The sequence below is a fragment of the Balaenoptera musculus genome, chromosome 3 (genome assembly GCF_009873245.2).
Source record: "Balaenoptera musculus isolate JJ_BM4_2016_0621 chromosome 3, mBalMus1.pri.v3, whole genome shotgun sequence".
Lineage (NCBI taxonomy): Eukaryota > Metazoa > Chordata > Mammalia > Artiodactyla > Balaenopteridae > Balaenoptera > Balaenoptera musculus.
This window is the reverse complement of record NC_045787.1, coordinates 59,833,591-59,857,575: the sequence shown is the minus strand read 5'-3', so window position 1 is coordinate 59,857,575 and position 23,985 is coordinate 59,833,591. Positions and strand designations below refer to the sequence as shown.

Below are 23,985 nucleotides of genomic sequence, written 5' to 3'. Positions count from 1 at the left end.
CAAAAAAGATCTTGCTGTGATTTATGTCAAAGAGTGTTCTGCCTATGTTTTCCTCTAAGAGTTTTATAGTGTCCGGTCTTACATTTAGGTCTCGAATCCATTTTGAGTTTATTTTTGTGTATGGTGTTAGGGAGTGTTCTAATTGCATTCTTTTACATGTAGATGTCCAGTTTTCCCAGCACCACTTATTGAAGAGACTGTCTTTTCTCCATTGTATATCCTTGCCTCCTTTCTCATAGATTAGTTGACCATAGGTGCGTGGGTTTATCTCTGGGCTTTCTATCTTGCTCCATTGATCTATGTTTCTGTTTTTCTGGCAGTACCATATTGTCTTGATTACTGTAGCTTTGTAGTATAGTCTGAAGTCAGGGAGTCTGATTCCTCAAGCTCCGTTTTTTTCCCTCAAGACTGCTTTGGCTATTCGGGGTCTTTTGTGTCTCCATACAAATTTTAAGATGATTTGTTCTAGCTCCGTAAAAAATGCCATTGGTAATTTGACAGGGATTGCATTGAATCTGTAGATTGCTTTGGGTAGTATAGTCATTTTCACAATACTGATTCTTCCAATCCAAGAACATGGTATATCTCTCCATCTGTTGGTATCATCTTTACTTTCTTTCATCAGTGTCTTATAGTTTTCTGCATACAGGTCTTTTGTCTCCCTAAGTAGGTTTATTCCCAGGTATATTATTCTTTTTGTTGCAATGGTAAATGGGAGTGTTTCCTTAATTTCTCTTTCAGATTTTTCATCATTAGTGTATAGGAATGCAAGAGATTTCTGTGCATTAATTTTGTATCCTGCAACTTTATCAAGTTCATTGATTAGCTCTAGTAGTTTTCTGGTGGCATTTTTAGGATTCTCTATGTATAGTATCATGTCATCTGCAAACAGTGACAGTTTTACTTCTTCTTTTCCAATTTGTATTCCTTTTATTTCTTTTTCTTCTCTGATTGCTGTGGCTAGGACTTCCAAAACTATGTTGAATAATCGTGGTGAGAGTGGACATCCTTGTCTTGTTCCTGATCTTAGGGGAAATGCTTTCAGTTTTTCACCACTGAGAATGATGTTTGCTGTGGGTTTCTCATATATGGCCTTTATTATGTTGAGGTAGGTTCCCTCTATGCCCACTTTCTGGAGAGTTTTTATCATAAGTGGGTGTTGAATTTTGTCAAAAGCCTTTTCTGCATTTATTGAGATGATCATATGGTTTTTATTCTTCAATTTGTTTATATGGTTTATCAAATTGATTCATTTGCGTATATTGAAGAATCCTTGCATCCCTGGGATAAATCCCACTTGATCATGGTGTATGATCCTTTTAATGTGTTGTTGGATTCTGTTTGCTAGTATTTTGTTGAGGATTTTTGCATCTATATTCATCAGTGATATTGGTCTGTAATTTTCTTTTTTTGTAGTATCTTTTTCTGGTTTGGGTATCAGGGTGATGGTGGCCTCATAGAATGAGTTTGGGAGTGTTTCTTCCTCTGCAATTTTTTGGAAGGGTTTGAGAAGGATGGGTGTTAGCTCTTCTCTAAATGTTTGACAGAATCCACCTGTGAAGCCATCTGGTCCTGGACTTTTGTTTGTTGGAAGATTTTTAATCACAGTTTCAATTTCATTCCTTGTGATTGGTCTGTTCATATTTTCTATTTCTTCCTGGTTCAGTCTTGGAAGGTTATAACTTTCTAAGAATTTGTCCATTTATTCCAGCTTGTCCATTTTATTGGCATAGATTTGCTTGTAGTAGTCTCTTAGGATGCTTTGTATTTCTGTGGTGTCTGTTGTAACTTCTCCTTTTTCATTTCTAATTTTATTGATTTGAGTCCTCTCCCTCTTTTTCTTGATGAGTCTGGCTAATGGTTTATCAACTTTGTTTATCTTCTCAAAGAACCAGCTTTTGGTTTTATTGATCTTTGGTATTGTTTTCTTTCTTTCTATTTCATTTATTTCTGCTCTGATCTGTATGATTTCTTTCCTTCTGCTAACTTTGGGCTTTGTTTGTTCTTCTTTCTCTAGTTCCTTTAGGTGTAAGGTTAGATTGTTTATTTGAGATTTTTCTTGTTTCTTGAGGTAGGCTTGTATAGCTATAAACTTCCCTCTTAGAACTGCTTTTGCTTCATCCCATAGGTTTTGGATCTTCGTGTTTTCATTGTCATTTGTTTCTAGGTATTTTTTGATTTCCTCTTTGATTTCCTCAGTGATCTCTTGGTTATTTAGTAACGTATTGTTTAGCCTCCATGTGTTTCTGTTTTTTACGTTTTTTTCTCTGTAATTCATTTCTAATCTCATAGCATTGTGGTGAGAAAAGATGCTTGATATGATTTCAATTTTCTTAAATTTACTGAGGCTTGATTTGTGACCCAAGATGTGATCTATCCTGGAGAATGTTCCGTGCACACTTGAGAAGAAAGTGTAATCTGCTATTTTCAGATGGAATGTCCTATAAATATCAATTAAATCTATCTGGTCTATTGTGTCATTTAAAGCTTCTGTTTCTGTATTTATTTTCATTTCGGATGATCTGTCCATAGGTGTCAGTGAGGTGTTAAAGTACCCCACTATTATTGTGTTACTGTTGATTTCCTCTTTTATAGCTGTTAGCAATTGCATTATGTATTGAGGTGCTCCTATGTTGAGTGCATATATATATATAATTTTATATCTTCTTCTTGGATTGATCCCTTGATCATTATGTAGTGTCCTTCCTTGTCTCTTGTAACATTCTTTATTTTAAAGTCTATTTTATCTGATATGAGTATTGCTACTCCAGCTTTCTTTTGATTCCCATTTGCATGGAATATCTTTTTCCATCCCCTCACTTTCAGTCTGTATGTGTCCCTAGGTCTGAAGTGGGTCTCTTGTAGACAGCATATATATGGATCTTGGTTTTGTATCCATTCAGCAAGCCTCTGTCTTTTGGTTGGAGCATTTAATCCATTCACACTTAAGGTAATTATCAATATGTATGTTCCTATGACCATTTTCTTAACTGTTTTGGGTTTGCTCTTGTAGGTCCTTTTCTTCTCTTGTGTTTCCCACTTAGAGAAGTTCCTTTAGCATTTGTTGTAGAGCTGGTGTGGTGGTGCTGAATTCTCTTAGGTTTTGCTTGTCTGTAAAGCTTTTGATTTCTCCATCGAATCTGAATGAGATCTTTGCTGGGTAGAGTAATCTTGGTTGTAGGTTCTTCCCTTTCATCACTTTACGTATATCATGCCACTCCCTTCTGGCTTGTAGAGTTTCTGCTGAGAAATCAGCTGTTAACCTTATGGGAGTTCCCTTGTATGTTATTTGTCGTTCTTCCCTTGCTGCTTTCAGTAATTTTTCTTTGTCTTTAATTTCTGCCAGTTTGATTACTATGTGTCTTGGCATGTCTCTCCTTGGGTTTATCCTGTATGGGTCTCGCTGCGCTTCCTGGACTTGATTGGCCATTTCCTTTCCCATGTTAGGGAAGTTTTTGACTATAATCTCTTCAAATATTTTCTCTGGTGCTTTCTCTCTCTCTTCTACTTCTGGGACCCCTATAATGCGAATGTTGTTGCGTTTAATGTTGTCCCAGAGGTTTCTTAGGCTGTCTTCATTTCTTTTCATTCTTTTTTCTTTAGTCTGCTCTGCAGCAGTGAATTCCACCATTCTGTCTTCCAGGTCACTTATCCATTCTTCTGCCTCAGTTACTCTGCTATTGATTCCTTCTAGTGTAGTTTTCATTTCAGTTATTATATTATTCATCTCTGTTTGTTTGTTCTTTAATTCTTCTAAGTCTTTGTTAAACATTTCTTGCATCTTCTCGAACTTTGCCTCCATTCTTTTTCTGAGGTCCTGGATCATCTTTACTATCATTATTCTGAATTCTTTTTCTGGAAGGTTGCCTATCTCCATTTCATTTAGTTGTTTTTCTGGGGTTTTATCTTGTTCCTTCATCTGGTACATAGCCCTCTGCCTTTTCATCTTGTCTATCTTTCTGTGAATGTGGTTTTTGTTCCACAGGCTACAGGATTGTAGTTCTTCTTGCTTCTGCTGTCTGCCCTCTGGTGGATGAGGCTATCTAAGAGGCTTGTGTAAGTTTCCTGATGGGAGGGACTGGTGGTGGGTAGAGCTGATTGTTGCTTTGGTGGGCAGAGCTCAGTAAAACTTTAATCTGCTTGACTGTTGATGGGTGGGGCTGGGTTCCCTCCCTGTTGGTTGTTTGGCCTGAGGCAACCCAACACTGGAGCCTACCTGGGCTCTTTGGTGGGGCTAATGACAGACTCTGGGAGGGCTCACGCCAAGGAGTACTTCCCAGAACTTCTGCTGCCAGTGTCCTTGTCCCCACGGTGAGCCACAGCCACCCCCACCCCCACCTCTGCAGGAGACCCTCCAAGACTAGCAGGTAGGTCTGGTTCAGTCTCCCCTGGGGTCACTGCTCCTTCCCCTGGGTCCCGATGCACACACTACTTTGTGTGTGCCCTCCAAGAGTGGAGTCTCTGTTTCCCCCAGTCTTGTCGAAGTCCTGCAATCAAATCCCACTAGGCTTCAAAGTCTGATTCTCTAGGAATTCCTCCTCCCGTTGCTGGACCCCCAGGTTGGGAAGCCTGACGTGGGGTTCAGAACCTTCACTTCAGTGGGTGGACTTCTGTGGTATAAGTGTTCTCCAGTCTGTGAGTCACCCACCCAGCAGTTATGGGATTTGATTTTACTGTGATTGCGCCCCTCCTACCATCTCTTTGTGGCTTCTCCTTTGTCTCTGGATGTGGGGTATCTTTTCTGGTGAGTTCCAGTGTCTTCCTGTTGATGATTGTCCAGCAGCTAGTTGTGATTCTGGGGTTCTTGCAAGATGGAGTGAGAGCACATCCTTCTACTCCGCCATCTTCTTTTTCATTTATTTCTGATTTGATCTCTATGATTTCTTTCCTTCTGCTAACTTTGGGTTTTTTTCTTCCTCTTTCTCCAGTTGCTTTAGGTGTAAGGTTAGGTTGTTTATTTGAGTTCCTCCTCTCTTTGGGGGAAAAGATATATATGTTTTTTTCTTTTTCTCTTTTTGTGAGTGTGTATGTGTATGCTTCTGTGTGTGATTTTGTCTGTATAGCTTTGCTTTTACCATTTCTCCTAGGGTTCTGTCTGTCCGTTTTTTCTTTTATTTTTTTTAGTATAGTTTTTAGCGCTTGTTATCATTGGTGGATTTGTTTTTTTGGTTTGGTTGCTCCCTTCATTCTTTCTTTTTTTCTTTTTTTTTTTTTTACTTTTAAACTCTTTTTTATTTTTAATAATTATTTTAATAACTTTATTTTATTTTATTTATTTTTTATTTCTTTATTTCTCCCTTTTATTCTGAGCCGTCTGGATGACAGGGTCTCGGTGCCCCAGCTGGGTATCAGGCCTGTGCCTCTAAGGTGGGAGAGCCGAGTTCAGGACATTGGTCCACCAGAGACCTCCCAGCTCCACGTAATATCAAATGGTGAAAATCTCCCAGAGATCTCCATCTCAATGCTAAGACCCAGCTCCACTCAACAACCAGCAATCTACAGTGCTGGACACCCTATGCCAAACAACTAGCAAGACAGGAACACAACCCCACCCACTAGCAGAAAGGCAGCTTAAAATCATAATAAGGTCACAGACACTCCAAAACACACCACCGGACGCAGACCTGCCTAGCAGAAACACAGGATCCAGCCTCATCCAGCAGAACACAGGCACTAGTCCCCCCCACCAGGAAGCCTACACAACCCACTGAATCAACCTCACCCAGTGGGGGCAGACACCAAAAACAATGGGAACTACGAACCTACAGCCTGCGAAATGGAGACTCCGAACACAGTAAGTTAAGCAAAATGAGAAGACAGAGAAACACACACTAGACGAAGGAGCTAGGTAAAAATCCACCAGACCAAACAAATGGAGAGGAAATAGGCAATCTACCTGAAAAAGAATTCAGAGTAATGATTGTAAAGATGATCCAAAATCTTAGAAATAGAATGGAGAAAATACAAGAAACGATTAACAAGGACCTAGAAGAACTAAAGAGCAAACAAACAATGATGAACAACACAATAAATGAAATTAAAAATTCTCTAGAAGGAATCAATAGCAGAAAAACTGAGGCAGAAAAACGGATAAGTGACCTGGAAGATAAAATAGTGGAAATAACTACCACAGAGCAGAATAAAGAAAAAAGAATTGAGGACAGTCTCAGAGACCTCTGGGACAACATTAAACGCACCAACTTTTGAATCATAGGGGTCCCAGAAGAAGAAGAGAAAAAGAAAGCGACTGAGAAAATATTTGAAGAGATTATAGTTGAAAACTTCCCTAATACTGGAAAGGAAAGAGTTAATCAAGCCCAGGAAGCACAGAGAGACCCATACAGGATAAATCCAAGGAGAAACATGCCAAGACACACATTAATCAAACTATCAAAAATTAAATACAAAGAAAAAATATTTAAAGCAGCAAGGGAAAAACAACAAGTAACATACAAGGGAATCCCCATAAGGTTAACACCTGATCTTTCAGCAGAAACTCTGCAAGCCAGAAGGGAGTGGCAGGACATATTTAAAGTGATGAAAGCGAAAAACTTACAACCAAGATTACTCTACCCAGCAAGGATCTCATTCAGATTTGACAGAGAAACCAAACGTTTACAGACAAGCAAAAGCTAAGAGAATTCAGCAGCACCAAACCAGCTTTACAACAAATGCTAAAGGAGCTTCTCTAGGCGGGAAACACAAGAGAAGGAAAAGACCTACAATAACAAACCCCAAACAATTAAGAAAATGGTAATAGGAACATACATATTGATAATTATCTTAAACGTCAATTGACAGTAACACAATCATAGTAGCGGCCTTTAACACCCCACTTTCACCAATGGACAGATCACCCAAAATGAAAATAAATAAGGAAACACAAGCTTTAAATGATACATTAAACAAGATGGACTTAATGACATTTATAGGACATTCCATCCAAAAACAACAGAATACACTTTCTTCCCAAGTGCTCATGGAACATTTTCCAGGATAGACCATATCTTGGGTCACAAATCAAGCCTTGGTAAATTTAAGAAAATTGAAAACATATCAAGTATCTTTTCCAAACACAACACTATGAGACTAGATATCAACTACAAGAAAAAATCTGTAAAAAATACAAACACATGGAGGCTAAACAATACACTACTTAATAAGCAAGAGATCACTGAGGAAATCAAAGAAGAAATCAAAAAATACCTAGAAACAAATGACAACGAAACACGACGACCCAAACCTATGGGATGCAGCAAAAGCAGTTCTAAGAGGGAAGTTTATAGCAATACAATCCTCCCCTAAGAAAAAAGAAACATCTCAAATAAACAACCTAACCTTACACCTAAAGCAATTGGAGAAAGAAGAACAAAAAAACCCCAAAGTTAGCAGAAGGAAAGAAATCATAAAGATTGGATCAGAAATAAAAGAAAGAGAAATGAAGGAAACAATAGCAAAGATCAATAAAACTAAAAGCTGGTTCTTTGGGAAAATAAAAAAAATTGATAAACCATGAGCCAGACTCATCAAGAAAAAAAGGGAGAAAACTCAATAGTATTAGAAATGAAAAAGCAGAAGTAACAACTGATACTGCAGAAATACAAAGGATCATGAGAGATTACTACAAGCAACTATATGCCAATAAAATGGACAACCTGGAAGAAATGGACAAATTCTTAGAAAAGCACAACCTTCCGAGACTGAACCAGGAAGAAATAGAAAATATAAACAGACCAATCACAAGCACTGAAATTGAAACTGTGATTAAAAATGTTGCAACAAACAAAAGCCCAGGAGCAGATGGCTTCACAGGCGAATTCTATCAAACATTTAGAGAATAGCTAACACCCATCCTTCTCAAACTCTTCCAAAGTATAGCAGAGGGAGTAACACTCCCAAACTCATTCGACAAGGCAGCCATCACCCTGATACCAAAACCAGACAAAGATGTCACAAAGAAAGAAAACTACAGGCCAATATCACTGATGAATATAGATGCAAAAATCCTCAACAAAATAGTAGCAAACAGAATCCAGTAGCACATTAAAAGGCTCATACACCATGATCAAGTGGGGTCTATCGCAGGAATGCAAGGATTCTTCAATATACGCAAATCAATCAATGTGATACACCATATTAACAAACTGAAGAATAAAAACCATATGATCACCTCAATAGATGCAGAGAAACCCTTTGAGAAAATTCAACACCCATTTATGATAAAAACCCTCCAGAAAGTAGGCATAGAGGGAACTTACCTCAACATAATAAAGCCCATATATGACAAACCCACAGCCAACATCGTCCTCAATGGTGAAAAACTGAAACCATTTCCACTAAGATCAGGAACAAGACAAGGTTGCCCATTCTCACCACTATAATTCAACATCGTTTTGGAAGTTTTAGCCACAGCAATCAGAGAAGAAAAAGAAATAAAAGGAACCCAAAACAGAAAAGAAGAAGTAAAGCTGTCACTGCTTGCAGATGACATGATACTATACATAGAGAATCGTAAAGATACTACCAGAAAACTACTAGAGCTAATCAATGAATTTGGTAAAGTAGGAGGGTACAAAATTAATGCACAGAAATCTCTTGCATTCCCATACACTAATGATGAAAAATCTGAAAGAGAAATTAAGGAAACACTCCCATTTACCATTGCAACAAAAAGAATAAAATACCGAGGAATAAACCTACCAAAGGAGACAAAAGACCTGCATGCAGAAAACCATAAGACACTGATGAAAGAAATTAAAGATGACACAAATAGATGGAGAAATATACCATGTTCCTGGATTGGAAGAATCAACATTGTGAAAATGACTATACTACCCAAAGCAATCTACAGATTCAATACAATTCCTATCAAACTACCACTGGCATTTTTCACAGAACTAGAACAAAAAGTTTCACAATTTGTATGGAAACACAAAAGACCCCGAATAGCCAAAGCAATCTTGAGAAAGAAAAACGGAGCTGGAGGAATCAGGCTCCCTGACTTCAGACTATACTACAGAGCTACAGTAATCAAGACAGTATGGTACTGGCACAAAAACAGAAATATAGATCAATGGAACAGGATAGAAAGCCCAGAGATAAACCCACACACATATGGTCACCTTATTTTTGATAAAGGAGGCAAGAATATACAATGGAGAAAAGACAGCCTCTTCAATAAGTGGTGCTGGGAAAACTGGACAGCTACATGTAAAAGCATGAAATTAGAACACTCCCTCACACCATACACAAAAATAAACTCAAAATGGATTAAAGACCTAAATGTAAGGGCAGACATTGTAAAACTCTTATAGGAAAACATAGTCAGAACACTCTATGACATAAATCACAGCAAGATCCTTTTTGACCCACCTCCTAGAGAAATGGAAATAAAAACAAAAATAAACAAATGGGACCTAATGAAACTGAAAAGCTTTTTAGAGCAAAGGAAACCGTAAACAAGACGAAAAGACAATCCTCAGGATGGGAGAAAATATTTGCAAGCGAAGCAACTGACAAAGGATTAATTTCCAAAATATACAAGCAGCTCATGCAGCTCAATATCAAAAACACAAACAACCCAATCCAAAAATGGGCAGAAGACCTAAATAGACATTTCTCCAAAGAAGATATACAGATTGCCAACAAACACATGAAAGAATGCTCAACATCATTAATCATGAGAGAAATGCAAATCAAAACTACAATGAGGTATCACCTCACACAGTTCAGAATGGCCATCATCAAAAAATCTACAAACAATAAATGCTACAGAGGGTGTGGAGAAAAGGGAACCCTCTTGCACTGTTGGTGAGAATGTAAATTGATACAGCCACTATGGAGAACAGTATGGAGGTTCCTTAAAAAACTAAAAACAGAACTACCATATGATCCAGCAACCCTACTAGTGGGCATATAACCTGAGAAAACTGTAATTCAAAAAGAGTCAAGTACCACAATGTTCATTGCAGCTCTATTTACAATAGCCAGGACATGGAAGCAACCTAAGTGTCCTTCAACAGATGAATGGATAAAGAAAATGTGGCACATATATACAATGGAATATTACTCAGCCATAAAAGAAACAGAATTGAGTTATTTGTAGTGAGGTGGATGGACCTTGAGTCTATCATACAGAGTGAAGTAAGTCAGAAAGAGAAAAACAAATACCGTATGCTAACACATACATATGAATCAGAAAAAAAAATAGTTGTGAAGGACCTAGGAGCAGGACGAGAATAAAGACGCAGACCTACTGGAGAATGGACTTGAGGACACGGGAGGGGGAAGGGTCAGCTGGGACAAAGTGAGAGAGTGGCATGGACATATATACACTACCAAATGTAAAATAGATAGCTAGTGGGAAGCAGCTGCATAGCACAGGGAGATCAGCTCGGTGCTTTGTGACCACCTAGAGGGGCGGGATAGGGAGGGTGGGAGGGAGGGAGACGCAAGAGGGAAGAGGTATGGGGATATATGTATATGTATAGCTGAATCACTTTGTTATACAGCAGAAACTAACACACTATTGTAAAGAAATTATACTCCAATAAAGATGTTAAAAAATAAATTAAAAAATAGAAAATTAAAAAAAAGAATCCGCCTGCCAATGCAGAGGACATGGGTTCGAGCCCTCGTCCAGGAAGATTCCACATGCCACGGAGCAACTAAGCTTGTGCGCCACAACTACTGAGCCTGTGCGCCTAGAGCCCGTGCTCTGCAACGACATGCCACCGCAATGAGAATCCCGCGCACTGCAACAAAGGGCAGCCCCCGCTCTACCGTAACTGGAGAAAGCCTGTGTGCAGCAATGAAGACCTAAGGCAGCCAAAATAAAAAAATTAAAAAAAAATTTTTTTTAAATGCTTAGTACTGCCTCTGGCACATGGTAAGCACCGTATAAGTGTTTTAAAGCAAACAGACAGGTAGTTTCAATGGATGGATGGGTAGGTAGCTATTGTTCCTAAATGTTAAGTGCTACTGCCCAACCTCTGACCATCTGCACTAAGAGGCACGTTCCCTGTGAAGCGGCACTGCCCCGAGAAGGACTCTGGTATTGAGTAGGAACATATATGATGTATCTCATTCCTGATGACTTATCTTAAAATCTATAGCACAAAGGCCTTTTTAATTTCCCCCTTACATATAATATCCTCTATTCAACTTCTTCCTCCTTGTTCTTGAGTTTTATATTCAGGTTTTTAAAGGGGTCTGAGAGGGCACCCCAAGAAAAAGCCTTCAGTCAGTACAGTTTCTCTTTTAATCCAGGGATTCCCCTTCCCAGGCACCCACTGTCCTCAATCCCTGCTTCTTCCTCTTCAAGGTAAAGGCTGGCAGGTGATTCATGTGACACCATCACCATATCACGTCTCCTAGAGATACAGGTTTCCTAACCACCAGGAGCTAACTGTAGAAGGAAGGACTCAGTTGCCTGTTAAAGGACTGTCTGCAAGATTACAAGGCTGGTAGAGAGCAGAGATCCCCTTCTCCTCATCACTAAAATCACAACCCGGCTTCCCCGTAAAAGAGGGAGGTGCGAATTATCTCCTTTTCCCTGGATATCTCCCTGGTATACAAGTACATATGAATAAATTTCTGGTTTTTTCTTGATAAAAAAAAAAAAAAGAGGGAACTGCAAAGCAAACGTGTTTCATGAACAGAATTGACTGTTCAAGTCCAGGTAGAAGTGGGAGAGCTGTGGGGTTTAGTGCTCAGTCTGTAACAGAAACATGTCTGATTTCACTGTGGTTCAGGGCAGATCTGTGGGCAGGTGGGTCAGTAATAGGCAGCAACATGAGGAAGCTTTCAGACCCAGGTCATGGGACAGCCAGAAAAACAAATTCTAAAAATATAGCCCAACAGGGAACCAGGTAGGAAGGCTTTGGAGTCAGAAAGACATGGCTGGATGTTTTGGTTCCAGTATTTATTATTGGGGCTTTCCTTGGATAAGTTCCTTGGCCTTCCTGGGCCTCAGTTTCCCCATCTGTATTATCAGGCCCTTATGTCTCTTTCATAGGGTTCCTGAATGCAAATGAGATAATCTCATGAGCGTGTTGATGACAGGGCCTGGGCACGGTGGGCTACTGATGTCATTGACCCCGTGTGAGAGCAGGGTGTCTGTGTGTGCAGTGGGGGATTTCACAGGAGAGCATGTGTGAGGCCCTGTTATGGGGCCACTGTGTGTTGGACACTGTCTTTGGTCTCTACCGATGGTAGCAAATGCTCCTCACACTCGGTGCCACTATGCAAACCAAGGGCAGTCAGGTCAGTGCCCATCAGTGGAAAGTCTACATTTCAGAGTATTTTTAAAGTGTAAATGTCTTACCTTCCAACAAATAATAAGACAACTTTAATTCAATAAAGCTTTGTCCGCTATACACATTTCCTTAGGAAGATGACTTCAGTATTATATAAGAGTGCTTTATAACTGGAACACCAACTGTAGGCAGATAACTGAGGACTGTTCACAACATTCTGTTCCCAAGGCATGTGTAAGCAGTTACTCTACAATTCTGACATACTTCTGTATAAACAGTGTCTTCCTGCATAGTCTAAAGAATTTACCCCATCTCTGTGAAAGAAACCGCAGGCTCCGATCTGAACTAATTTTTATTCTTCTTGAGTATCTAATTCTCAGCTTCAGAATATCAGTTTTCCTTGCATACTTTGATGTTCCTTTCTCCAAAGAAAATGTGCTGAAATGTGAGAATTACAGCAAAGTGCTTGAAAAAGGATGGCTCAAACTTGAAAGGCTTTATTTTGACACCTAAAGATAAAAAGTGTCCCCGTACCTGAATCACGTGGTCATCGCTTGTGATTTCTATGGCTTCATGACAGTGGTCTAATGCTGTAAACACTGAATTACAGGCCCTGAAAGTTGCAAAAGATTGATGTTAGTTCTGCTGGAAAACCATGAGCATTTCATCTGTTAATTTATCAAAGTAAACAGTTCCTCAGGTTCATTAAAACCAAGTACCTTTTGATATTATGTTTTGGGGGGAAAAAATAGAAACCTAGCCTTTCAAACTAAATGAATAAACAATAGCATGCATTTCTATGCATATCATACAGAGAGAAGAATGTAATCTGGCAAAATCATCATGGATCGTGGAATGAACTCCGTATGTGCTGGATGAAACCTTCATACTGACACAAGAGAACAAAGATGCAGGAGATGGTCTCATAGGCCCCTTAGGTTCTATGTCAATGACATTCTTCTGTTCCATTCACAGCAGCAGTCATGGAGAAGTCCCATCCCCATCAATTAGAAAAACCTAATTAAGCCCAAATTAGATCTGAGTTATTCTGGCCTTTTGCAACAGACACAGAAACATTTTTTTCTTTTCTTACTTTTACGACCTAGATAAGCAAGCCTTTATGGTACTTGCTACACCCACCAGCCTGATGAAAGGCAAATACGGCTGTATTCCCCTTGCCTGGTTCATTTTACAGCTCTCCAGGTGGGCACTATTCTTGATGACCTTCCTTGTATATCTGGAATATTTGAAACCATTTCAATTTCTCAATTTCTTGGGTAACATTTTAACTACCTTCCGAATTTAGAGCAACTCCAAATACAGTAAGTTATTTACTATCTAACCCAGCAAGTATGTGACTAGTTACTAGAGCTTTGTTATTTGTATTGGCTGTTTAAAGAATCCCAGTGAAGGCTTTCTTATACATTACCAAAAAAAATGTTCATCTACTGGATTGATGTTTCTTCTTATAAAACGAACTCTTGTAATGTTATTCATTTTTCCCTCTCATAAGGCATCTAACTTTGCCATTCTATTTTGAACTGTTTACAAGGGAGAGGGCAGAAGAAACTGGGTGAAACTTGGTTCAGTATTTGGCCAGTTAATGGACCTTGGGCAATGTTTTCTCTCTGCTGGCCCTCAGTTTCCTCATCTATAAAATGACGATAACACATCTTACAGGTTGTTGTAAGAATCAAAACAGTTTATGTGAGGCATGTCTCAAAATACTTGGGATGATATAAGAGTTCAAGACATAGTACTTGTTATTTGTAAGATCTCAGAATAATATTTTTTGTTCTCTAAAGCTTTCAAAGGCTGTTGGTGAGAAGAAAAGTGAATCATAACCTATCTTTTCTCATGAGTGTATCTGAAATATCAAACCAAGAACTGCTTTCAATAATAGCAAGGCAGCCTGCACAGAAAGTGAAGGATTTTAGCCCATTGACGGGTAGCGTTCCTGTCGCTGCAGAGATGAAGACACAGATGTGGGAGGGTAAGTAAAGTAAGTAATCATGATGCAGGTGAGTGGAGGAGAACATAACCCTAACCCCACTGAGATTTCTGATGGGTGTGGGATGTTTTCTTATTTAAATGGCTCCAGTCTAGGGTTCTCAAAAAACTAAAAATAGAACTACCATATGACCCAGCAATTTCACTCCTGGGTATACATCCGAAAAAAACAAACACACTAATTCAAAAACATACATATAGCCCAATATTCATAGCAGCATTAGTCACAATAGCCAAGATATGGAAGCAAATCAAGTGTCCATCGACAGATGAATGGATAAAGATGTGGTATATATATACAATGGAATACTACTCAGCCATAAAAAAGAACAAAATTTTGCCATTTGCAGCAACATGGATGGACTTGGAGGGTATTATGCTAAGTGAAATAAGTCAGACAGAGAAAGACAAATACTGTATGCTATCACTTACATGTGGAATCTAAAAAAAAAAGCAAAAAAACCCCAAACTAGTGAATATAACCAAAAAGCAGACTCACAGATATAGAGTACACACTGGTGGTTACCAGTGGGGAGAGGGAAGGAGGGAGGGGCAATAAGGGGTAAGGGATTAAGAGGTACAAACTATTAGGTATAAAATAAGCTATAAGGATATATTGTATAACAATATTTTATAATAATATAAATGGAGTAGAACCTTTAAAAATTGTGAATCACTATATTGTAACCTATAATATTGTACAGAAACTATATTTCAATTAAAAAAATAAATAAAATAAATTGCTCCAGTCTACCTAATGTGAACTGTATACTGTCCTATTAGCATTGCTGCATTTGTAAACATGATCATTTAAAATGTGAAAAAGAATTCAAAGAGGACTTTAAAATTGTTACCAAAGTCACTACTGCATCACCTCTCATGAAGAGGCAAGCAAGAGCTAGTCTTATCCCAAGTTTGCTCCAGGCACTTGGGTCCAGAACCCAACTTGTCACCACAGGAAAGCGTTCCCTGTCCTCCAGAAGTCTGATGTGGAAAAGCACAATCTGTGTGGGCTAGTTCCTTAGCTTTGGGAGCTGGATAATTAAGTGTTAAAACATTTGATCAAATGATAAATTCCCCTCTTGCCCAGGTATTTTCTTAAAGTACCTGTGTGGCTCAATTAAGTATGTAAACAGCTACTTCAGAGTATGACTCTTTTTGTCAATTCAACAGGCTGCCTCATACAAGATGTTAGCTCCAACTGCCAAAATGTATCTATTAGATGTTCACTACAAAGCATACACTATCCTGTGAGAGTATAATGCCCAACGGGACAAAGCAGATCCTTATTGACAGTTAAAGTGAAAGTATATTGGCAGGACGAGCAGATTATTACCCCGGTGACAAACGCTACTGGACTGCCATGTGTAGATCTAGGCTTTAAACCAATTTGGTTGATGGTTCTATTTAAATAAACCTGCAGGAAAATGAGGTAATCAATTTGAATCATGCTCCTAAAGTTTGGGAATTTAATTGCTTGTATTAATTATTAATATTCTTCATGCAGAAGAACCTTAGCTTTATTAATTTTCTGTTCTTGGGAAACCACGTAACTCTGCACCTCAAATGTATTTTTGTAGCCTTCAGTTTGAGAAGCTGGAAAATTGGAAAAAGCACAAGGGAACCAGAGCCCATGTAGTGCTGGTGATGTAACCATTTCCCGTTCATCTTCTTAAAAGTCCGTGAAGGTCTGCAGGGAAAAAGTAAATATTACAGGGACCCAGGTAGAAGGTCTACAAAGAACATAGTGCTATGATGGGGTGCAGAGTGCATCCGACTTAAAGCAGGGTGCCTGGATTCTACTCCAGCGCTGCCACCCACATGTTGGGTAGCTGTGATTGTGCCCAGAGTCTTCCCGGCTCTCAGCGTTCCTCTGTCAGTTGTCTGGGGTGGTTGGGTTACATGACCTCCTGCATCCCTAACAAAGGTACCCTGGAATCTACTCAAACAAAACACAAACACCCCACTGCAGACACACACACTGAGGCTGCCGGTAACAAGGGTAGGACTGGGCAGGGTGGTAGCTGCAGGGAGAAGATTCTGAGCACAAAGCCACATCCCAGCAGGGGTTCGGGTGCAGCAGGGAGGGGGCTGTGGACTTGCTACCCGCCAGCACTGCTCCTGGGCAGTGACCCAGCAGGGGCCGGTTACTTTAATCCATCACAGATCAGTTTCTACTTCCCTAACACAACGGGGCTGTCACGCGGAGCCCACGTGAGGATAAAGTGCTCTATAAACGTCAGTTAATAATGAGAGATGTAGTGTTCCACGGAATACTAAGGTTTGCCCATCAGAAACTGATTCTTTCTAAAATGGAGGACTGCTACTGTCTTAAGATTTGGAGTAAAATAAACATGATGATTTGGGTGTAACCCTTAGGTAACAGATATCAGACTGCCTAATGATGAAACAATAGCTCGTACTTGATTAGTGTAAACTCATCAGCTTAAACTCTCAATAAATAGCCAAATCCTATCTGTATTTTGGTTAACATAGTTCTTTTCATGATAAAGAAGCATAAGAACATAAGCAATAAATGGTCATCAGTTAGCCCATACTTCCCTAGACGTTCCCCCTTTCATGAGTTCTGTTCAATAAAGTAATTCATCACATGCACACAGAAATGTGATTTTGTTCTGTCTTTAAAAGTTATTCCTATATAATGGAATTTTTAAATTAGGTATGTTATGTTTGATCACATGATCTTTTTTTTCTTGGTTAAGTAAATATGGTTACCATACATGAAGACTGGACAGAAGCGTCTGCCTTCAACATTCAACATCATCCTTGCAGTACAGACTGTCCTTGCAGAATGCTAGTAATGTCACGTATTTAGCTGCAGCTGGGGGTGGAATTGCAGGGAAAAGTATTATATAATTAGACTATAATTATTCTGGCATTGTATAACAAAGAGCCTCATTTTCCCCGTCTGCAGCAAGTGACAAAGTTGCCTGCCAACCTCTGGGGTGCAGGTAGATGCTTTAGACATCCTTGGATGCCCTAAGGAGCTGGGGAGACCATGGAGGGTCACACTGTCCACCCCCATCCTCTGGACCCAGATATCATACACCCAGGGAGAGTCAAACCACACACACACACCCTACTCCTCCAAAAAACAGAAAAGAAGTTGGAGACAGCTGAGGTACAACCAGCCAAAAAGCATCAAAAGAAACTGACCATTTAGTCCTCCTCTGTCTTCTCCTGTGGAGAACTCTTGCCTTCCCTCCCCCTCTGCAGGGGCTGCTCTCGTGCTGGTTGCTTGGGACTGGGAAGAGAGGCTCCCAACCAGCCAAGCTGAAGCTGATGCGGAAGGTGAGGGGACTGGGGTTCTGGGCAAACCCACCTTCCTGGGACCGCTGCTGCCTGGGCGAGGTCCATTCACCAGCTTTACATTGATTTGTATTAAGAACCTGAGCCTTTTCAACGAGCCCAACGTTCCCAAATCATCACTGACGGGTGAGAAGTTATGGGACTTACAGAGTGTTGTGTACTTAGAACCTTGCCGAGTTCTGAACCTAATGAGTCCTTGAAAAGTTTTCAGTGCCCTGGCTCTAAGCAGATTTCATCAGCACGATAACTTGAAGCCCTTTCATTTAGCCCTGGTGCTGTCTGGGGATGTTTATTTCAAACGGCCAGACCTGCCTTCGCCACGCTCCCCATGGGCAAGGCACCTCTGACCTCTTACATGTGCCATCACATTCAATACTGCCTAAGAAAACTCAGGTTGTCATTTAAAATAAAATGAGGAGTGCTTGCTTCAGCGGCACATATATTAAAATTGGAACGATACAGAGAAGATTAGCATGGCCCCTGCTCCAGGATGACATGCACATTTGTGAAGCGTTCCATATTTTTATAAAAAATGAGATACTAAAATAAATAAATAAATAAAATAAAATGAGGGAATTACCTATCAAAGCAATAAGGCGTCTGCTGTTCATTTTTGTTGTAGAAAACACACAGTTGAAGAATTAAACCAAAATGAAATCTCTCTTTTCCTAATCCTATTTATTGTGAAAACATCTAAAATAAAAGTACAAAGTCTTTTTACCCTCAATAAAAACAGAAGAGAGCCCCAGGAATAAAAACAATTAATGTACAATTAAAAATCATAAATTGCTATAGTAAAGGCAATGCGGTTTTCTTATGAAATTCTATGAAGTTCTCTGCAGCTAATAAATATATGGATACAAAGAAACCAAGGGATTTAACTGACACTCAAAAATCTTTGGTTATCTTCCTTACCAAAGAATTTCCACTGGTTTGAGATTCTTTTTTTAATACTTTCCCACCTCAGAAGGGACTGTTTATCCCCACACTTAATTTCTTAGAGCTCTCTATCCACCAAACAGTTGACTTCCTGAGCAGGGTGAACCCCAGAAAAGCCTGCATATGGGGGTTCATGCCAATCCATTTTTCTTCCAAGGGACAGAGGAGGGCCAAGAAAAGTTAAGTTTAGAAAGGTTTCTGTTCTCTTTGAATGCAAACTCAGTAATCAAGGTAAGAAGTATAACCGTTTCAATGAGATGCTATCCTACTTATTTTTCACTGAGCCTGAAAGCCTTGTGACCCCTCAGTGGGCCAGAGAGAGAAGCCAGGGCCCTTCTGGCATCCCATAGCCTGGAGCCACTTGGGACTGGTCTCCCAGGGGCCGTGGGCTACGAAGAGCCTCTTCTTTCCCCTGCTCTCTCTGCTGAAGGGGGGAAGGTTGAAGAAATCAGGGTCCTAAGAGTGTGTTGGAGTAGAGCCTGAGCAAAACCAGGCATGGGCTACAACTCTGATACTCCAAGACGCCCCAGAAGCAGAGTATCCTACCACCGAGACGCTGAGAGAATCTGTTCATCTCAGAAGTAAGCACCAGAGAGAAGCTCTTAAAGCACTAGACATGCGTAAAGAGACTTAAAATCAGTTTCTTGAAGATACTTCATGCATACTGAGGCCACAAGCAGGCCTCATGAAATTGCTATCATGGATAGGTAGCAATTACCATAGTTAGCATAATAAATATTCCCACGGGTTTGCGCCATCTATAACAATCCAAGTAGGAATTTATAAATGTTGAAAGTAGAAAGTAATCCTCAAAGGCTATTCTTAATCTTGATCTAATTGTACAGAAGTTAAACAGTACTTTTCCTAGAGTATAATTTTAAAACTGCTGTAAATAGTGGAAAATATTGTCAAAAGAAGAAACGCCTCCAATTTATTTCATTATACCAATGGGCTCCCAGTTTAGACTCTGCCATTTACCAGCTACAGTTACCTGTTCAACAGCTTCAGAAACCCTGGGATTCCGCTAAGAACCAGTGAACCTCAGCCTGAGGACAGACAAGCTTTGCTACAGAATGGTTAACCTTGTGTTCATCCTATTTTGCTACATACCTTAACTTGAACTGTGAGCGAACTTCTCCATGTTCTATTTGAATCAGTTCATTATAGCAAGCAATTATGCTGCTATTCTCCATAAATCTCTGGAAAAAAAGCAAAGGTAATACATAAGACATATACAATTACTTCTTAAATAGTCAAAGAAGCTTAACAGTTTCTCCAACCTCAGGTAACTCTGTTATATGACAACTATAGGTAAGATAAGATGAAATAAAACAGCTGTCAAGGTGTTTGAAATGCTTGTTTAAATGTATAAGAAACGAGAGCAGATAACATTGCATAGTTATTTATAACAAAGGTGGGAAAAACATTATGAACACTCACAGGAAAATAAACACACAAGGGACAGAACACCTCCTCCAGCCTTGCTAATTACTGAAACACCTGCGCTTCTGCTGCACTAAGGAAAGTCTTCTAAAACCTGAGCCTGGACGTGTTCATGGTGTGCCACACTCCGAGTGAGGTCTTCTGGTGGGGAGAGGCCGTCTTTGCTTCCTTCCTCATCTTCTGAGTGCCTAACACATCCTGCTCCTTCTCATGTCTCTCTCTCTCTCTCTCTCTCTCTCTCTCTCACACACACACACACACACACACACACACACACACTCTTCCACACATCTAGCATGGATGGCTTCTCCCTGTGGAACATCTGAGAAGCTCCCTGACTTTCCCTGTGCCTCTGGTCCCCACCAGCCCAGGAGGAAGCTGGGAAGGGCTAAGGACAGAGGGGGAACCATGAACACACACAGAGGGAAATACTTTCTATTTACGAAGCAGAGTTACACATGGTGAGGTTCTGGTTCAGCTTCTGGACGGGTGGAGATGATGTGTCAGTCTGTAACTGAGCTCTGAGTGGTGTTAGCTGATGCTTCATGAAGTACAAAAAAGGATCTGTGATAAAATAAGTCTTTGAAAAGGTTGGGATAAACAGGTTCCTTTGTTTTAAAACGAAAACCTCAGAAGTAAACTTTTGTTGACTAAGTCTCATTTATTTGCCTTAGGCTTTTATTATGCCTCTGTGTCTATGTGTGTAGGTATATATTTTATATGCATATATTTATATATATATAAAATCATTCTATATTTTCACTTTCGTATTTACGTAGTAACTTTTTTTCTTTTTCTCCTGTTTTCCTTTATTTATTTTTTTAACATCTTTATTGGAGTATAATTGTTTTACAATGTTGTGTTACTTTCTGCTGTATAAAAATGTGAATCAGCTATACGTATACATATATCCCCATATCCCCTCCCTGTAGCGTCTCCCTCCCACCCTCCCTATCCCACCCCTCTAGGTGGTCACAAAGCACCGAGCTGATCTCCCTGTGCTATGCAGCTGCTTCCCACTAGCTATCTAGTTTACATTTGGTAGTGTATATATGTCCATGCCACTCTCTCACTTCATCCCAGCTTACCCTTCCCCTTCCCCGTGTCCTCAAGGCCATTCTCTACATCTGTGTCTTTATTCCTGTCCTGCCCCTAGGTTCGTCAGAACCTTTTTTTTTTTTAGATTCCATATATACGTGTTAGCATATGGCATTTGTTTTTCTCTTTCTGACTTACTTCACCCTGTATGACAGACTCTAGGTCCATCCACCTCACTACAAATGACTCAATTTCATTTCTTTTTACGGCTGAGTAATATTCCATTGCATATATGTGCCACATCTTCTTCATCCTTTCATCTGTGGATGGACACTTAGGTTGATTCCATGACGTGGCTGTTGTAAATAGAGATGCAATGAACATTGTGGTACACAACTCTTTTTGAATTATGGTTTTCTCAGGGTATATGTCCAGTAGTGCGGTTGCTGGATCATATGGTAGTTCAATTTTTAGTTTTTTAAGGAACTTCCATACTGTTCTCCATAGTGGCTATATCAATTTACATTCCCACCAACAGTGTAAGAGGGTTCCCTTTTCTCCACACCCTCTCCAGCATTTATTGTTTGTAGATTTTTTGATCATGGCCATTCTGACTGGTGTGAGGTGATACCTCATTGTAGTTTTGATTTGCATTTCTCTAATAATTAGTGACGTTGAGCATCTTTTCATGTGCCTCTTGACCATCTGCAGGTCTTCTTTGGAGAAATGTCTATTTAGGTCTTCTGCCCATTTTTGGATTGGGCTGTTTGTTTTTTTGATATTGAGCTGCATGAGCTGCTTGTATATTTTGGAGATTGATCCTTTGTCAGTTGCTTTGTTTGCAAATATTTTCTCCCATTCTGAGGGTTGTCTTTTCATCTTGTTTACGGTTTCCTTTGCTGTGCAAAAGCTTTTAAGTTTCATTAGGTCCCATTTGTTTATTTTTGTTTTTATTTCCATTTCTCTAGGAGGTGGGTTAAAAAGGATCTTGCCATGATTTATGTCATAGGGTGTTCTGCCTATGTTTTCCTCTAAGTTTTAAAATGTCTGGCCTTACATTTAGGTCTTCAACCCATTATGAGTTTACTTTTGTGTATGGTGGTAGGGAGTGTTCTAATTTCATTCTTTTACATGTAGCTGTCCAGTTTTCCCAGCATCACTTATTGAAGAGGCTGTCTTTTCTCCATTGTACATTCTTGCCTCCTTTATCAAAGATAAGGTGACCATAAATGTGTGGGTTTATCTCTGGGCTTTCTATCCTGTTCCATTGATCTATATTTCTGTTTTTGTGCCAGTACCTAACTCTCTTGATTACTTTAGCTTTGCAGCATAGTCTGAAGTCTAGGAGCCTGATTCCTCCAGCTCCATTTTTCTTTCTCAAGATTGCTTTGGCTATTCGGGGTCTTTTGTGTTTCCATACAAATTGTGAACTTCTTTTCTTCTAGTTCTGTGAAAAATGCCATTGGTAGTTTGATAGGGATTGCATTGAATCTGTAGATTGCTTTGGGTAGTATAGTCATTTTCACAATGTTGATTCCTCCAATCCAAGAACATGGTATATCTCTCCATCTGTTTTTATCATCTTTAATTTCTTTCATCAGTGTCTTATGGTTTTCTGCATACAGGTCTTTTGTCTCCTTAGGTAGGTTTATTCCTAGGTATTTTATTCTTTTTGTTGCAATGGTAAATGAGAGTGTTTCCTTAATTTCTCTTTCAGATTTTTCATCATTAGTGTATGGGAATGCAAGAGATTTCTGTGCATTAATTTTGTATCCTGCTACTTTACCAAATTCATTGATTAGCTCTAGTAGTTTTCTGGTAGCATCTTTAGGTTTCTCCATGTATAGTATCATGTCATCTGCAAACAGTGACAGTTTTACTACTTCTTTTTTGATTTGGATTCCTTTTCTTTTTCTTCTCTGATTGCTGTGGCTAAAACTTCCAAAACTATGTTGAATTTTGTCGACAGCTTTTTCTGCATCTATTGAGATTATCGTATGGTTTTTATCATTCAGTTTGTTAATATGGTGTATCACACTGATTCATTTGCGTATACTGAAGAATCCTTGCATTCCTGGGACAAACCCCACTTGATCATGGTGTATGATCCTTCTAATGTGCTGTTGGATTCTGTTTGCTAGTATTATGTTGAGGATTTTTGCATCAATGTTCATCAGTGATATTGGCCTGTAGTTTTCTTTTTTTGTGAACACCTTTGTCTGGTTTTGGTATCAGGGTGATGGCGGCCTCATGGAATGAGTTTGGGAGTTTTCCTCCCTCTGCTATATTTTGGAAGAGTTTGAGAAGGATAGGTGTTAGCTCTTCTCTAAATGTTTGATAGAATTCGCCTGTGAAGCCATCTGGTCCTGGCCTTTCGTTTGTTGGAAGATTTTTAATCACGGTGCTTGTGATATTTAATTTCAGTGCTTGTGATTGGTCTGTTTATATTTTCTATTTCTTCCTGGTTCAGTCTCAGAAGGTTGTGCATTTCTAAGAATTTGTCCATTGCTTCCAGGTTGTCCATTTTATTGTCATATAGTTGCTTGTAGTAATCTCTCATGGTCCTTTGTATTTCTGCAGTGTCAGTTGTTACTTCTCCTTTTTCATTTCTAATTCTATTGATTTGAGTCTTCTCCCTTTTTTTCTTGATGAGTCTGGCTAATGGTTTATCAATTTTGTTTATCTTCTCAAGAAACCAGATTTTACTTTTATTGATCTTTGCTATTGTTTCCTTCATTTCTTTTTCATTTATTTCTGAGCTGATCTTTATGATTTCTTTCCTTCTGCTAACTTTGGGGGTTTTTTGTTCTTCTTTCTCCAACTGCTTTAGGTGTAAGGTGAGGTTCTTTATTTGAGATGTTTCTTGTTTCTTAGGGTAGGATTGTATTGCTATAAACTTCCCTCTTAGGACTGCTTTTGCTGAATCCCATAGGTGTTGGGTTGTTGTGTTTTCATTGTCATTTCTTTC

The 23,985-nt window shown here is 39.4% G+C and overlaps 1 protein-coding gene and 1 non-coding gene across 10 annotated transcripts in view; one reads left to right on the top strand and one right to left on the bottom strand.

Moving 5' to 3' along the window:
- PDE8B (phosphodiesterase 8B) overlaps positions 1 to 23,985 on the bottom strand; it is a 384,244-nt gene that overhangs the window by 106,860 nt on the left and 253,399 nt on the right. For all 9 annotated transcript variants that reach the window (XM_036845326.1, XM_036845330.1, XM_036845328.1 and 6 more), the window contains 2 exons: positions 19,647 to 19,735; positions 12,792 to 12,870 (listed from right to left, as the gene is read on the bottom strand). In XM_036845326.1, the coding sequence (XP_036701221.1) occupies positions 12,792 to 12,870; positions 19,647 to 19,735 (168 nt within the window). The remainder of the gene's footprint in view (positions 1 to 12,791; positions 12,871 to 19,646; positions 19,736 to 23,985) is intronic.
- LOC118893768 lies at positions 18,016 to 18,122 on the top strand. Its single transcript, XR_005019608.1, has one exon. It is a non-coding gene; the product is annotated as a U6 spliceosomal RNA (small nuclear RNA).